This window comes from Glycine max, chromosome 10 (genome assembly GCF_000004515.6).
Source record: "Glycine max cultivar Williams 82 chromosome 10, Glycine_max_v4.0, whole genome shotgun sequence".
NCBI lineage: Eukaryota > Viridiplantae > Streptophyta > Magnoliopsida > Fabales > Fabaceae > Glycine > Glycine max.
This window is the reverse complement of record NC_038246.2, coordinates 4049423-4066193: the sequence shown is the minus strand read 5'-3', so window position 1 is coordinate 4066193 and position 16771 is coordinate 4049423. Positions and strand designations below refer to the sequence as shown.

Below are 16771 nucleotides of genomic sequence, written 5' to 3'. Positions count from 1 at the left end.
AATGCTTTTTCAGTTTTCAGCCATACGTGACTGCATTGGGGTGGGGAGTGTTCGATAAGCACCAAAACTTTGTTAAGCATTGTGCCAATTTAGGAACGCGATGCAGTAGCTCTTAGTGTCTGTTTTGGAAAAACATCAATTAAGATTTTTTTTTCAGGGAGTTTTTATTATATGAGTTTATGTTATAAGTGATAAAAATTCAATAACCTATTTGAGTTTGCATATATATGTTGATAAACGTTTGCACAATTTTGAAGTGTTTGGATGCATTGTTATATAAGTACTTATAAAATGTGGTCTCATTTTTAAAATAAAAAATAACAATCAAATCATGATTAACATAAATTAAAACTTTATAAAATAACGAATATATATATATATATATATATATATATATATATATATATATATATATATATATATATATATATATATATATATATATATATATATATATATATATATATATATATATATATATATATATATAGCAAACAAGATATAAACACATATATACACATATGTGAGATATATATGTATGTAAACTTTGAAAATTCGTCATAAAAATGTTTGAGACAGGAGATAAGTTAAAAACTTTTTTGTTTTGTAATATGAAAAACTGAAAGCTAAACGAAATAAAAAATGAATGAGATTTAATTCAATTGATTGAATAAGATGAGTAAGTCATTGTAAATTTTTAACATTATTTTTATTCTTATGGATAAAAAAAAAATACTATGAGTTTTATAATAAATGAAAACATTTTTTGAAAAAACTTTGGCTTCATTTAATAGTTGGAAGTGCTTGTGAAATGGCACATGGCTTCCCCCTTTGTACACTCCGTCAACTTGAAATGGCAGTGGCCTCCACATTCGAGAAAACAAAACGTCATCTTCTCCTTTACATCCATGCAACCAGATATCTTTTTCTCTCGAAACCATCTCCTAATTAATATTTTATTTTTCCAATCCCATTTCCATTCTCTCCATTTTAGGAGTTGTCCAGTGCTACTTGAGAGAAAGGAACTACTGTGAGCAAGAAAACCAAATTCGAGTCTAATTTAAGAACGGGGAGGAAATTTTAAGCTTATTTAGAGTGGTAATATCTAGTGGTGTGTTTGTGCTAATGTTGCTTCCAAATGGGGTTCCCAACTGATTTCCAAATACAAACTAACTTAAATGTTCCAAGCTTAAAATAGTCGATTAAATTGGGTTGCTTGACATTTCCTCTCTTGATTAACATTATATTGTGGTGCTCTGTTTTCTTGTTTGCTTTGTTGGCATTGTACCAAGAATTTGCCATTCATTGATTAATAATTGAGTGAATTTGTAATTGTGAAAATGTGCATGCGACTATGTTCCCTATTTGGGTTCATTTTGCACAACCTATGGGTCCATGCAACTGTAGTCTTTCTTGACTGTTTTTATTTGATTTGGATGATGCATGGTTGGAAATTGTACTGGGTTGTGATTAATGTTATGATTCTTATGAATGAAGCACCTGTTGAATACGTACAACGTCGTCTGTGACGTGTCTCTGTTGGGCTTATTGGGTCGTGCCTTAGTGCATAAATCACAACTCAAAAAGGATACGGCCATTTGATCATTCAATAGGTGATACGCTATAAAGCAAAAAAGCCGACAGCAACCATAATTTCTCGAAACAACTCTGGTTTTAACATATAGATAGACCTTGGAAACTGAATGCAGGTATGGAAACAACTCTGGTACTAAAAATTGGAATGCTGCCACAGTGGCTGCCATCAAAACCTTAAAATTTCAATACAAGTAACTGCCCTAAAAAATGCAACTTGAAACCAATTCTAACCTAAACTTTGATCGCATACTTTCTTAGTGGAAAGTACAGCTCCTTCTTTTTCTCACGTTCCGTCTTCAAAGACGCCTGCACAAACCAAGAGGGTGGTGGTAAGATATAGCACAATTGAAGAACACCAAACCAGGGATCCATGATCAACCAAATCCAAAACTATTCAAACTAAGACACTTATGCTGTGCTGTAGAACGTAGGTTCCTCTTAACAAGTGCCAAATCAATAAATACCACTTCTTTCATTAAAAATCATCAATGTTATCAATGGCGGATGGTGAAACATGGTGGAAGGCCAAAATTCCACCATATAAACATGTCATTGCGTCTTATGGCACCGCCATGGCAGGCCTCCCATCACAAATTGCCTTTGCGAATGACATAAAAATCCACCAAGCCATTCCGCTATTTAACAACACTGAAAATCATGGTTTAAATTTTTTATAAGAGATAAAGAACTATTAGAAAGATAATAATTCTGCTCGAGTTGGATAGTTCTACAGGAGAAAGACAATAATGCTTAAGTGGAATAGTAACCCTAGGAGCGAGTAAGGTGACAGACAATGTAGTTCATGTGGAATAGTGCCACCATGGGCAGAAGACAATTCTGCTCGAGTGAGATAGTGCCATTGTGGGCGAAAGACAATTCTACTCAAATGAGATAGTACCACTACGAGCGAAAGGCAATTCTGCATGAGTGGGATAGTACCACTTTGGGTGGTAAAAAATCCCGCTAAAAATATTTAAAACAACGCCATATATATAGTTAAACTGAAACAACTCGTGTTAGTTGATTCCCACGCTAGATAACAGTAATCACAATTTCATTTAGTTATAAACTTAAAATTGACAAAAAATTTAAATTACACCTCAAATTAATTAACAAAAAAAAAAAGAAGAAGCACAAAACAGAGTTCAAACCTGGTGTTTGGTAAGGCGTCTCCGAATGGCGCGGGTCTTTTTGGGACGTAGGTCAAGGGGCAAATACTTCTTCTTCTTGTAAGCCTCTCTCAGCGCCGCTTTCTGCTTTTGGGAAATAACCGTCAAAACCTGCGCTATCGAAAGCCTCACCACCTTGCTGCAAAAAAAATAAAAAAATACATACATACATACATACATATATATATATATATATATATATATATATATGTATATATATATATATATATTCAAACGCCATTTCGTTTACAAAACGCGATTCCCGCATAACAATAATCACTACAATACATTTTGGAGAGCTTGTTGGGGGCGCCGCCGGTGACCTTGGCGACGCGGAGCAGGGCAAGCTCCGCCTTGAGATCCTTCAGCTGGTTCAGCAGCTCCGCCTTCGTCTTGTTCCTAAGCTCGTAAACCTTTATCCTCGCTTCAGTGTCGTCAAAATTTTAATTTCATTCAGATCACATGTAAAAAAAAAATGGAACAATTTTGAGTCTTCGTTAAAATGAATGTCTTTGTCTTAGTCTTACCCATTTTCTAGATCGACGCGCAGCTCTGCAACGACTCCGAAACCCTAAAATCGGAGACACAATATTAAGGACGATCCCTTATATATGATGATTAAGAAGTTCCTTATTTTTTTGTTTTGTTTTCAAATTGGGTTGGTTTTTTGTTTTGTGTATATGCAGGACTAGTGGCCCAGCATGAGTTGGGCCAGAAGTATCTTCTTTGGGCTTGACTTATGTATTGATTACTTACATTTTGAAGATGTTAACGTAAAAAGGAAAAAAAGCGATTTTGAAAGATTGATTTATCTTTTTTTTTTTAAAAAGATTGATTTAAAAGATAATTTTGTCCATATGAAAAATTAAATTATTTTGGAAATCTAAATACATTTTGTGATTTTGTGCTTCAAATGATATTGTTTAACAAGTAAGTTAATTTTTTTTCAAAATTAATTTCATTCACTCTTGTTAAAGTAAGGATGCTGAGTACTGTGCAAATCAAATCTCCTTAACACAAAAGTTGGGAGTAGGAGCAGGTAGAACACGTTCTTCTTATGCCTTGAATAGCTATAAGTTATATTCTTTCGGTTTTGCATTATATTCTCTTTAACCATATTTCTACAAGAATCCAATCATGCACTTTATTATTTATCTTTATTTTTTTTCTTAAATATATGAATATTATAATACTAATAATTCAATTTTCATATATAACTAATGAAAAAAAAATTACATCATTAATTAATTGAAATTCACTTTTTTATAGTATTATTGTAATTATTTTCTATATATTATTAGTGTAAAAAAGTTATACATAGAGTATTTTTTTTATCCATGATATTGATGTAAAATAATTTTACTGATAATTAATCTTAATTGAAAAATATAATTAATTATTTTTAGTGAAATTTTATTTTCAATCACATTTTTTTCATCTACAAAATTTAAATTCAAAATATTATTTATTACAACGGAATCAGTATCACTCGTACTAGAAATTTATTATATTGATAATAGAATATAGTTTTTAAAGATAATTATTATAATTTGATAAGAAAATAATTATTATAAAATTCACAACTTATCTTAAGATGATTAGAAGTTAGATGATACACAAAATCTTTACACCGTGAGCAAATCAAATTATATTTATTTTTAATAAAATTTTAAATTTTAGGAGGAAGTTAATTACTAATAACAGATTATAAATTCAAAAGTCACCACTCACCAATCATTCGGCTTAATTTAAAATAAAAAAAAAATTATGGTGAGAGAGTCATTCACGTAAGAAAGCAAAGATCGAGTGATATAGAAAAAGTAGGTTGAATTCCACGCTTTGTGTTTCCTTTCCCTTCCCCTATAACAATCAAAGTGCCCCGCGCGCGGTATCCAATTACCGACAATAACAACATTGGGTGGTAACAAAAACAAAATCCGCGGTTGTGCGTTTTTAACCTTAATTAATAACAACAGGATCATGAAACAGCTCCACAAGCAAACGAGTCTGAATCACCGGAGGGAGGAAGAGATGTTGGGGAGCAGCGAGAGCTCACCCTACTCCCCCAAATCCATCAAGCACACCAGATCTCTCCCCAGATCCATCAACTACCTCCTCCGCGAGCAGCGCCTCTTGTTCATCCTCGTCGGCATCCTCATCGGCTCCACCTTCTTCATCATCCAGCCCACTCTCTCCCGCATGGGCCCACCCGAGCCGGCCCACACATTCCTCCCTCGAACCGGGCTTGCCCGCTTCAGCGGCACAAGGCCTCGCACGGGCCGCGTTCCGGTCGGGATCGGCGGCAGGAGGCAGCGAATCGTCGTCACCGGCGGCGCGGGCTTCGTCGGGAGCCACCTCGTCGACAAACTCATCGCTCGCGGTGACGACGTCATCGTGATCGACAATTTCTTCACGGGAAGAAAAGAGAACCTGGTGCATCTGTTCGGGAACCCTAGGTTCGAGCTCATTCGCCACGACGTCGTTGAGCCGATTCTGTTGGAGGTTGATCAGATCTACCACCTCGCGTGTCCCGCGTCGCCGGTGCACTACAAATACAACCCCGTCAAGACCATCATATCCTTCCTCTCTATGTTCTAACTCTGACTCGCCGTGTTTTTAAGTTCCAGCTCTCTTTTTTCGTAATTTTTTATGTTTTGTGTTGAATTCTGTGATCCTTAATTGTTGGCTTACAAGACGAATGTGATGGGCACGCTTAACATGCTTGGCCTTGCGAAGAGAATTGGGGCTAGGTTTCTGCTTACTAGTACTAGTGAGGTTTACGGTGATCCGTTGGAGCATCCTCAGAAAGAGACTTACTGGGGAAATGTGAATCCAATCGGTGAGTGAGTGAATGAATGGACCATGCTTTTATGTTTTAACATAAATAACTTGTCTTTTCGTTGTTGGTTTGGTTTGTTGAGATTTTGGTTTGGTGATTTCAGGTGAGAGGAGCTGTTACGATGAAGGGAAAAGGACTGCGGAGACGTTGGCCATGGATTATCATCGGGGTGCTGGTGTTGAGGTAGGTTATGTGTTTGTTGAATTGAGCAGAGCTAGTTTGGATTTTTTGTCCTGATGTATTCTATGTTGTTGGATGATAAGTTTAGGGTAATGTTATGATAAATTTGATCGTTTCAATACTTGGTGATTTTATGCATGGTTCTTTGTCTTGTGTGATCTGTTGTTTAACTTGAGAACAGGATTACATGTCATTTTACAGATATCATTTTTATTTCCCTTCCTTATTTTTAATTGATTTTACTTGTCAAGTTGTTAAATTATCGTTAGATTTTTTTACATTTTCTTCTCCCTGGAAATTGAAGCATAATGTAGTTTTTGAGCTAGTCGATTTGGTCTGCTGCCCTTGGATTTACTGAACATATTAAGCTTTCACCTGTGTATCTGTTATGGTCAGTTGTCCATTTTTAATCTGAAGTGTAAAACACGGCCACATGCATGAGTGGCTGAATGCTGAAGATTCAGTATCCATCTATCTCTTATCAGTGAGAAGTTTTGACTGACTGAATGTTTGCAAAGATTCAGATCAGACATTTATAATTTTATATCTTGCTGCAAATAGCAACTTCCATGAGAGGAAAAAAAGTTCTTCCTATAGGATATGAGTTGGTTAATACATATTTCACTTCGCTAATGTTGGATTCTGTTTAAGTAAAGATCTGACTTTGATATTTACTACTTCATTTTTTTAACAGAATACCTATATGTTTTGGGTCATGTGTACTTTGATTAACCAGCTATTGTTTTTAATTTGTGTTGCTCCCCGACTTACCTATTTAGTTTATAACATTGAAAGCTGGTGCAATTAATTTTGAGGTTGCAGTGGTGTATCCTGAATGTTCTTTCAACTAGAGTGCCAATTTTAATTTTGGGTATAAGTATAATTAAGTCAGAGCAGTTAGGCAAGTTTGACAGGAAGATATGATGTTAGTTATGGCATCATTTTTACAATTTATAATAAACCAGGACAAAGCATAGTTATCAGTAGTGGCAAATAGGCAACACTACAGTGCCTTAGCTGAGTGAAGTTCCTGCTGCCTGCTGCAGGAAATTCATAGTTTAGCATTTTTGCAATGTACAAATAGTGGCCAAAATTGCGGCTGAATAGCAACCAAATTGTGTAGGATAACACCACTATTCCTAGTCCGCATCTTTTCTGCCCCCCACCCACCCATTTTTGCCCACCCCTTTTCTGGCCAAACTCACCTGTAACGGTGACATAAAAGTGATGTCTTTGTTTTTTCATGTAGTGTTTTTTTCACACTTCATAGTTCCTCACATTCCACCTGTCACAACCCACTTTTTTTCTATAAATTACATCATCTTCCTATTTCATTCGTGAGTGCTTATTTCTCTCATTGTTAATTATAGCTCAAGTTAATTGTAAATGTGTGTTAGACTACGATTTTTTTTAATTAATGTTATTCCTATGCTTTTTATTTCTCTCTCCACTACTTCACTTCTCTTGTCCCACACTTCTCTCTCTTCCCTTCCTATCTCTCTCCTATGTGCATAAATTGTTCTAAAACTTTGTCATACAAAGCCTTACTCTTTATTGTACAACGTGTGTATGGTATAGCTATAGCTAATAAGTTATGTATCTTGTAATTATAATTATAATCTTCAATATAGCAGTCATACCACCTTTTGCTGTCCTGCTATAGTGGTTTTGGGATCGGCTGATTTGTGCTGCTATTTGGAATTGATAACTATAGCACAAACATGTATTTGTTGTTAGCTTTTTAATTGTTTAGTTGTTACTTCTCTACAGTACTTTCCCAAGAATAGCTATGTAAGCAAGGAAAAGTTTAAACCAAAATAGACTCTGCTTTTTTTTTTTTTTTTGTGTGTGTGTGTGTGAATGCATACTAAAACAGACCTTTTTCATTTTTAGCCTATTGGTTGCCAGCATTGCATATTCCTTAATGAGATCTTTAAGATTGATCACTTGTTGTATATGTTGGATTTGAAAGACTTTTAATTCAATGTATGATTATATTATATGCATAACTAATTATTCATACAGAGAAAAACAAATAGTTAATCATAGATAAGTGGAATTTAAACTACTTATGGAAAATTCTGCAAATTACATGTTATTGAGACCGATTTGGTTTGATGGTTTATAGGTTCGTATTGCTCGAATTTTCAACACATATGGACCCCGCATGTGTTTGGATGATGGGCGTGTTGTTAGCAATTTTGTTGCACAGGTTTGACTTTCTTGTCCTTATTTAATTTGTCATTATTGTGGAGAGCAATTTGTGTTCTTATACTATTTATTTACATATGTTTCCAGGCTATTCGTAAACAACCATTGACTGTATATGGTGATGGGAAGCAAACAAGAAGTTTCCAATATGTCTCTGATTTGGTGTGTAGCTAATGTGTCTTATTATTATTATTACTATTATTATTGTTTTGAAACTGTATATTTCACTGAATCCTTCCTCTTGTTCTATAAACAAGTTTTAAATAATGATAGATATATTGAGTTTTTTTAATTTTATTTTGGGAGGGAGTTGGGGGGAATGGGTTATGAAAATTGTATCTTTAAAAAGTAACTCAAGGTTTTCTAAAACACTCGACTAGCTTGTCCAACCTAATTTTCATGAGATTTTTTTCTTGGATGAAATCCAATATCATTCAAATGAAAATGGACTTTTAGAGAGTTACTAAGAGTATATTTAAAGCTATAAGAGAACACAGCTGCTTTCGAAGGTTAAATGAAATTATTTGATCATTACTTGTAAGTCCACTGACCTATTGTGTGAAAGTATTTTTTGCTATTGATTTAGAATGGAAAGATTTTTTAATTGAACAAGTTCAAATTTAAGAATGAAGGATTTGTTATGTCTACAATTTGATATGAATCAGTGCAGAATTGTTAGAATGCAATATTGAACTATATTTCTTTTCCAATTCACAGGTTAATGTATTTCTTTTCCAATTCACAGGTTAATGGGCTGGTGGCTTTGATGGAAAGCGAACATGTGGGACCTTTCAACCTGGGTAACCCAGGGGAGTTTACCATGTTAGAGCTTGCTCAGGTATCTTACTCTTCTTCTCTACTCTCACTTTCATTTGTTCATTGTTTCTGTTTACAATTATGCCTTTTCCTTATTTCTGTCAGAATATGCTATGACATGTGTATTTTATTTTTATTCATTCCTTAATCAATAGCCTAACAGTAACATATAGCAAAGTAGTTGTGCCTTTTACAGTAAGGGCACACTTTTGGCGAGTGGAGTGAGATTGAAGTTACTTTCATTATGGATATCCTATCATTGTCATCTTTTCATAAACACACAGGTTGTCAAAGAAACAATTGATTCAAGTGCTACAATAGAATACAAACCAAATACTGCTGATGATCCACACATGAGGAAGCCAGATATTAGCAAAGCCAAGGAACTGCTGAACTGGGAGCCAAAAATCCCTCTGAGAGAAGGGTTGCCTCTCATGGTTAATGATTTCCGAAATCGAATTCTGAATGAAAACGAAGGAAAAGGGATGAAATAAGCATAATAGCAAACCCTGTATGTATATGGAGATGAGCTTGTCTCCTTCATTTTTTTGTTCTTATTTGCGGTCAGCATCAACAGAAAAATTCTGGCAACACGTCACTTTTGTAAGAAGATATACCTACTGCTGGCCTTTTTACATTTAATCATTTATGCTTGCTTAGCACACAATTGATGTATTTGTTAAATTTTGAAAGAATTATTTCAGTAGTTTTTCTTGTCCATTGTATCGATAAAAAGTTGTAGTATTTGATATTTTGGATTCTGGTATCTTGAGAATATATATTTTTTAGAATATTGTGAATCTCCTTATTTATTTATTTTGCTATTAATATTGCTTCATCTTGTAAAAACTGACTGACCAATTTATGTTTAGATGTTTAGAAACAATACTAAAAACTTATGCTAACAGTTTAATTTTTTTTAATCACAAGGGTTCATATTTCTGCTAGGACATATAACACGTGCCATGATGGAACGAATTGATTTTGAGTGTTTTCTTAACACGCACTGAGACCACTAAATTGGCAGTTTAAACTTACCTACTATTATTGTTTTAGATTGATAAACAAATAAATAGTTAACGAGTTACAAAAATTAGCATGATAAGTTCCGTGGTATGAAAAATCTTCTACATATGGAAATTATGAATATATGCAATAAATAGATTGTGAAGACCGAAAATTTAATATTTAATTATTAAAGATTGAAATTAGGTGGGAAAAGAATTATAATATATCAAATATAAAAGTCGTTCTAATATTTCTTACATAAGATATTCATTAATTGTTAAAAGCAACTTCAACCGGGGTACAGTTGCTTGTTTCTCTTGCATATACTGATCTCATATTTTTGCTTTAAGAACATTGTTTCCACAAGCAAATTGTTCTCTCTTGTCTTGTATGTCATTGTAAAATTAGATAAGCAATACGGTCACTCTCATCGTACCTAATAGGTTAGAGATGTTTATGAAACTGCATGTTCCTCTATATTTCATAGACGCAACTTAAATGAGATTTATATTCACACACACCTTTTGGATTTTAAGGTCTCTTTCTTTTAAGTCATAAATAGTTACAGGCTTACAACTATCAAATTTTCCGGTAAAACTTACACCTCATTCTAATTTTTTTTCATACTTCAAACCATTCATACAAGTTCTGTCCAAAAAGAGTTGACCTTTTTTTAATCCCATAGCTTAACAAGTTGCAAGAACCTACAAGTAAATTGTTACATCATACTGAGCATTCCACGCTAGTAGAATTTGAAAAGGAAGAAAAAAAATGTGGTGATTTCTACATTCATTTCCGATGGCTAATCGAGACCTGACCATAGGTTTGGGCACTTGAGTCACTTTGTTCTCCGGGACCATATTTGAAAATGAAATCCCACCCCATCGATCTTGGGAACAACATTCTCCACATAGCACTATCAGTGATATATACATACCACTGCTACTCTCGGGGTTCTACAAATTATCTCAGTATGATTATTCGCGTGTCAGAAAGCATATTGACTTTCCCATTTGCCATCAAAGCCATAATTTTATTGTTACATATAATTCAATGTATATAGAGTTGGAACTTAGTAATAGTACATTACATAATAAATTTCTATATTGGTGGAGTGAAATTATATATAAATCCCATTTTCCTACCCAAGGTCTTCCAAAAAGAATTCAAAGTTTCAGAATAATTTGTTATGAGTTAGAACTTACGGGGAAAAATTGCATATGTTAGCTTCTAAAATTGAGGCTTAGCCTTTTGGAACAGAGAATAAACACTGAACAGCTTCATCACAGGATAGAGGGAGAGGGAACCCTCTGCCTCTTGTACTTAATTAAAGGCTTAATTATGGGACTGAAACTGAAGAGAAAATGGTACAAGAAGGGGAAGGAGGAGAGAGTTTTCAGTAGTAGTGTAATAAATTGTGTAACTAACTGTAATCAATCAAGGAATTGCTCAAAAATAATAGATGGGGTAGGTGATGGAAGTAAGGAGGAAGAAAGCCATAAGAACCATATGATTCCATGCATTTTTGGAGGTAATGTTTTTTAGAGTTAAAAATGGATGAGAGAAAGAAAGAGGCTTTGCGTTGCCTCCATCCCCGGGAAAGCAAAACTTCAAATGGTTTTCGAATTGGCAGAATTTTTTTTCCCATTAGATAGAGTCTTAACGATACTTTACATACTGATATTATTGTCATTGAATTGACTTGCTTAAGTGTCTAATGTTAGATTCATGTTTTTTTTTTTCTGAATTGATTCACATGTTTTCTAAACCCATTTCAACCTTTTTTTTTAAAAAAGAATTTAATTAGAAATTACTTTTCTAATCATAAAGTATCATACATGATAAGATAATCCTTTTTTATAACAACCAATTCAAAAATAGACACTCTAATGTAGTTGGGTGTGATTTGTTTTAAAAGATACAACTGCATTTATAAGTTAAATTAAAATAGTCCAATGATTTATAATAGTTAAAAATAAAAAATGTTCATAATAAAGTAGATATCAAAGAATTTGATTTCTTTGTTGTCCCTTCCCAAGTTGTCTCTTTGTTGTCCATTTAAAACGTGTGTTAATACTTAATCTGTGATTCAATTTTAAAAATCATGAAAACGGTATCATTTCGAAGGGACAATACAGAGACAGCTTAGAAAGGGACAACAGATAATCCAAGTTAGATATTAAATCGAGATTTTTTTTTATAATAATAGTTATTGATAATTACTTTAAAAATTATATTTAAAGTAATTTTTAATTAATTATGAAATACTGAATGAAAATTAAGTTCTTTATAAAAACCTAGTGACCTTAACTACACGTAGGGAGAAGAAATACATATCTTTCAATTTTGACCACTCATTTTCATTTTGATATTGTACTAAAACTCTTAAAGAAAACCTATTGTGAAATGGGTCTCAATATTTTAAAATAATCAGTCTCTTATTCTTAATTAGGAAATATGTTGGATTAATCCAAAAAGAGACCTCATTGTGAGGTTTAATGTTATGATTTAGACAGAACTGCATACGTAACTAACTTTCCTTAATGATCCTCTGATAATTGTTCACAAGAGTCGATTTATTTTGGACTGTACTAAAAATTGTATGATAGGGTACATTCTGGGCCCTCGTACACTGAGTCCAACTGGTATACTGCAGTTGTTTTTGCCAATAATTTCTTCTTAAACGATAAATTGTCAATTCTGCGAAGTTAGCACATGAATTATTGCAAATTTCTAGCCGTTGCTCTGTTTTCATCTGACCAAGTTTACTATGTTATTGAAAGGATTTGTAGACAACTTGATGTCTAGTTCTTGGTAAGTATTTAATGATTGAATCCCAAAATTGCTAACATTTAAACCCGTAGGCCATACCCACAGAACACTGCTCAATTCGCAGTGCTATAGTTATTCGTGCCACCAATTTTATTTATTTACCGTGCATGGAGATTAATGTCCCTGAAACTTCACGTCAATCCGAAATGGCTCTGCACCCACCCACCCACCCACATACATGTGTCACACTAGCCACAAAATGATCAGCATTAGAAATTACTATCTTATTATGTTATGTAAGGGTAAAACCACAGCAATTTAGGCATCCATGAAAAACGATAAAATTAAATAAATGGACATTAGTACACGTATTCGACAATGTAATTAATTGATAACCTCATCTAACACAAAAATAGAGAAAATTTGGAATCCAAACTCCAAAATATACGCAACAGAACTGTATTTCTGCGAATAGTTGGAATCAAGGTCACATGTTTCCTAGTCTTACACGTTGCAGAGCATCACATTAGATTTGACTCTTATACAAGGGGAACATTTAAAAAAAAAAATAACATTTGAAATAATGATATAATATAATTTCTTCCTAATCAGTATAAAAAATTAAAAGAAAAAAATATTTATTATAAAGATAATAGGAGAACATAAAAAATGTCACGGGAATACAATTTTGTGCATCCGAATTAAAATATTTTTTCTTTTAATTTCTTAACTAATATTCTAAAAACTAGTTATTATTTACCTAAAATATATGTTCATGTTTAACAAACCATGAATTTATAAAAAAAAAAAAATTAGTATTATTTAGATATTCTTTTCTTAAAAAAAAAATATCACTTAGTTCTTCGGAAGTTATATCTAGATTACAACTCTTCTGGCCAAATGAAAAATAGGTAAGTTCACGGTTCACAAAGACTTTTGAGTGAGTGTGATATTTTAATTCAGCGCACTTATTATACATCATTTTCATTCTTTAAAGCAATAGAGTTTTTGGTTGCATCTCATAAAGATCATCCAGTTTTGCTGTGTCTTAATACAAAATTGACACTGCTTCACTCTACACCCCCACCCTCTTCAAAGAATACCAAAACATCTATAAGGGTATATCCGTTAAGGACATTCTTTTCCTTACAAACTTGTCAAATTCTGCATTGATTAATTTTCATGGCATATGATTCTAATGCACGTGCAGCGTTCCTATTGCCATGCTAAAACTGTAGACATGAGCACCCTTAATGTGTAGATCTTATTTTTGGTATGTAATTTATGGTTGAGGTCCCCACGACAAACTGACTAACTGAGTATGCCAGTAATTAACTTAGGACTTTTAGAATATTAGATAGAACACTGTTCCAAACTGATATAACTTTTTTTTTTTTATGGTACATTCAAAATTCAAGCCTTTCTATCTACTTTAATACTGAAACAAAGAAACTAATGCTAGTTTCCAATTTCACCGTTGACTCCATCCTTCAATATCCCATCTCACATCTCACTCAAATAGTGTCTCCTATTTTCATGTTGTCATCTCTCTTTATATATAAAAACGGCCAATTTAGCTTTCTTTCTTTTTAATGAAAAAAGGGGGGCACGACTAACACACGAGGTATTATTTTAAACGTAGTTATCCCTTAAGGGGAGCCAAGGTATAATTTATGGACATGCTGAGATATATTTAAATATTGACTTCTCTTTGACAAATATTTTTTATACATTGGCCCCAAAATCAAATCTATTAACACATACTTAAATAAATTATTTATCAACTATATCACGCATTTTTATCACATGAGATTGGAGAGAGGTATAATATATTATCCTTTTTCTTTTCAATATTTTATTGAAGTGAAAATCTTACGTAATGTTTGAAGCTCCGTTTTCTAGAGTGAAAATAAATGGAAAAAAGTGAATTAAGATAAAGTGTAAAATTATGAGTATCATGTCATCTTATTGGAAGGGGTCTGAGTTCCAGTAAGCTTAAAAGCTGTTAGAGTAAACTAATTTTGTCTGCACAAGTTCTCTCTCTCCATCTCTCCCTCTCTATTAGCAGCAGATTCTCTAAACCACTAGTTCTCTCTAACCATTATCTAAAACATGAAACGCATAGACATGTTCTGTGCTTCTCAAGCCTCAACAGCCATATGTCTGAGCATGGAACAAGCCTCATGCTCCTCTTCCAACAGCATTCTACTAGGAGGCCGAACCATGGACCGCCACAACCCCATTATCAATGACTCAAGAAGGAGCACTTCCAAATCCCTCACTGCTCCATGTTCCTCTTCTCAGTCCCCCATCAACCCCAAGCCTTACCATGAGCTCCACAAGGCCAAGAAAAACTCTTCTTCAAAAAATGCAGCAAAGGGTCATGATAATCATCATCAGAAGAAAAGTACAGCAGAAAAACTCACTGAACATGTCACCAACACTTCTAAACCAGTTGATGGCATTGTTCGTAGGGGTTGGCTTAAACCACCTGCTAATTTAATCACTCCTCCTGGTTCAACTAGATCTTTGCTCAGTGACACTGCCTTATTGGATGGTTCGTCAGATTTTGATCCAGTTTTGGCTTTAACTACTACGGTTAATAACAAAACTTCTCAAGTTGGTCATCAAGATGAAGCTAATCCTGTTTCGAAACTTTCAAGCTCTTCTCATCCAAAATCTGGTTCCTCAGACCAGGTTAGTTTTCTCTCTCTGCCTTAGCCTCATGACTGTTAAGACTCCTCACACTTCAATTAGACATTAGTGTATCAGATGGAATATATAGGCATATGATTTTAATTTATGGTATGGTTCATATGAAATTAAAATGTGAAACATGTGTTATGCAAATTGAATTAGTCTCTACAACTATTAAGTAACTAGAAAGTTTAGAAACATGTGTTTCTGAAATAACTAGGACTAATTTATAAATTGAAATGGAGCAAATTAACTTCAATATTTCAACATTTGGATCGAGTAATTTTTTTTAGCAGGTTGTAGTATTGAGGGTATCTTTGCATTGCAAAGGCTGTGAAGGGAAGGTGAGGAAACACCTCTCTAGAATGCAAGGTAAGTAACTTGCCTTTGATATATAAAGTGAAACTTTTTACATTTTTTTTAACACAAATATTAATTTGTTAATTTTGTTAGAAATATTAGTTGGGATTCAACCACCAAATGACATTTCAAAGACATTTCCCTAATTGGGGATCTTAACTTTTTTATTGCATGAGCAGGAGTTACTTCCTTCAACATAGATTTTGCGGCGAAGAAGGTGACAGTGGTTGGGGATGTGACTCCATTGAGTGTCTTGGCTAGCATATCAAAGGTGAAAAATGCACAGTTATGGCCAGCATCTGCCTCAGCAGTGGGATCTGGTACTGTTGAAACAAAGAGAAAAACTTTATCTTATTAAGAGGAAGGTAGAATATTGGTTTTGATGTACGCTTGAGTGTGAATCGGATGGTAATTTAATAGTTGTAAATGCAAATGCTAGCAAGATTAGCTGAGTCTTAACAAGTAGTAAAAAGTAGGTAGAATTTTGGAGAAAAATAATGAAATTTGCATTTTTTATAGTATAAATTTAACATTCTTTAGGAAATTTATTGTAATAAAATCTGAAGTGTGCGTCATGAAGTTGACATGTTAGTAACTTAATTAGTATTTGTGGAGTTGACATGTCAGGGTATAAATATTTTATTATCATGTTAGTTATTTTTAATTTTTTTATTGGTAAAAATTAAAGATAGATATTATGATTTTATAATAATATATATATTTTACTCAATTAATTGAGATAGATTGGTAGTCATTTTTAATTTTATGCATATTTGCATTCGTTTTTCCAACATTTCTCTAGCTACAACATAGTTACTCTTTTTTACTTTCTTTAGAGGTTGTTTGTGGTGGGGGGATGGCAATGAGTAATTATTTAATAAATGATTTTATTTTTAAACAGTTTGTGAATTTTTTTTATTTTTTACAAAAATGAATTGGAAAGTTAAACATAAGGAAGAGATAACATGTTGTTTGAAAGTTAATTAATATCCCTTGAGATGTATGTGCCAAGCTCTTTCTATTGACGTTATGTGTGCTCAAGAGCAACCTAATATGAAAACTTACAAGGTTTATGTGATTACTATCATGTATCTCCAAATTCAATCAAAAGTGAGAAATAATG

General features: G+C 33.3%; 3 protein-coding genes across 4 annotated transcripts; 2 read left to right on the top strand and 1 right to left on the bottom strand.

The window, feature by feature from the left end:
• Positions 1–1626: 1626 nt before the first annotated feature.
• Positions 1627–3415, bottom strand: LOC100789845 (60S ribosomal protein L35). The gene is made up of 4 exons (XM_003537166.5): positions 3293–3415; positions 3054–3189; positions 2748–2904; positions 1627–1902 (listed from the first exon to the last, which is right to left on the bottom strand). Exons 1-4 carry the CDS (start codon positions 3294–3296, stop codon positions 1828–1830), a joined length of 372 nt encoding a protein of 123 aa, XP_003537214.1. The 5' UTR covers positions 3297–3415; the 3' UTR covers positions 1627–1827.
• A 1178-nt stretch (positions 3416–4593) lies between these two features.
• Positions 4594–9602, top strand: LOC100787009 (UDP-glucuronic acid decarboxylase 1). Its single transcript, XM_003537161.5, has 7 exons — positions 4594–5339; positions 5457–5604; positions 5708–5787; positions 7913–7996; positions 8083–8157; positions 8741–8833; positions 9096–9602. Exons 1-7 carry the CDS (start codon positions 4746–4748, stop codon positions 9303–9305), a joined length of 1284 nt encoding a protein of 427 aa, XP_003537209.1. The 5' UTR covers positions 4594–4745; the 3' UTR covers positions 9306–9602.
• A 4943-nt stretch (positions 9603–14545) lies between these two features.
• On the top strand, positions 14546–16248 carry LOC100797952 (protein SODIUM POTASSIUM ROOT DEFECTIVE 2). Of its 2 annotated transcripts, none has more exons than XM_006588670.4 (3): positions 14546–15288; positions 15582–15660; positions 15828–16248. In XM_006588670.4, the coding sequence occupies exons 1-3, from the start codon at positions 14704–14706 to the stop codon at positions 16004–16006; spliced, it is 843 nt and encodes a 280-aa protein (XP_006588733.1). In that variant the 5' UTR covers positions 14546–14703; the 3' UTR covers positions 16007–16248. The 2 variants fall into 2 exon arrangements, with proteins under 2 accessions (XP_006588733.1, XP_003536964.1); XM_003536916.5 differs by having other exon boundaries at positions 14552–15288; positions 15585–15660.
• The last annotated feature ends 523 nt before the right edge of the window (positions 16249–16771 follow it).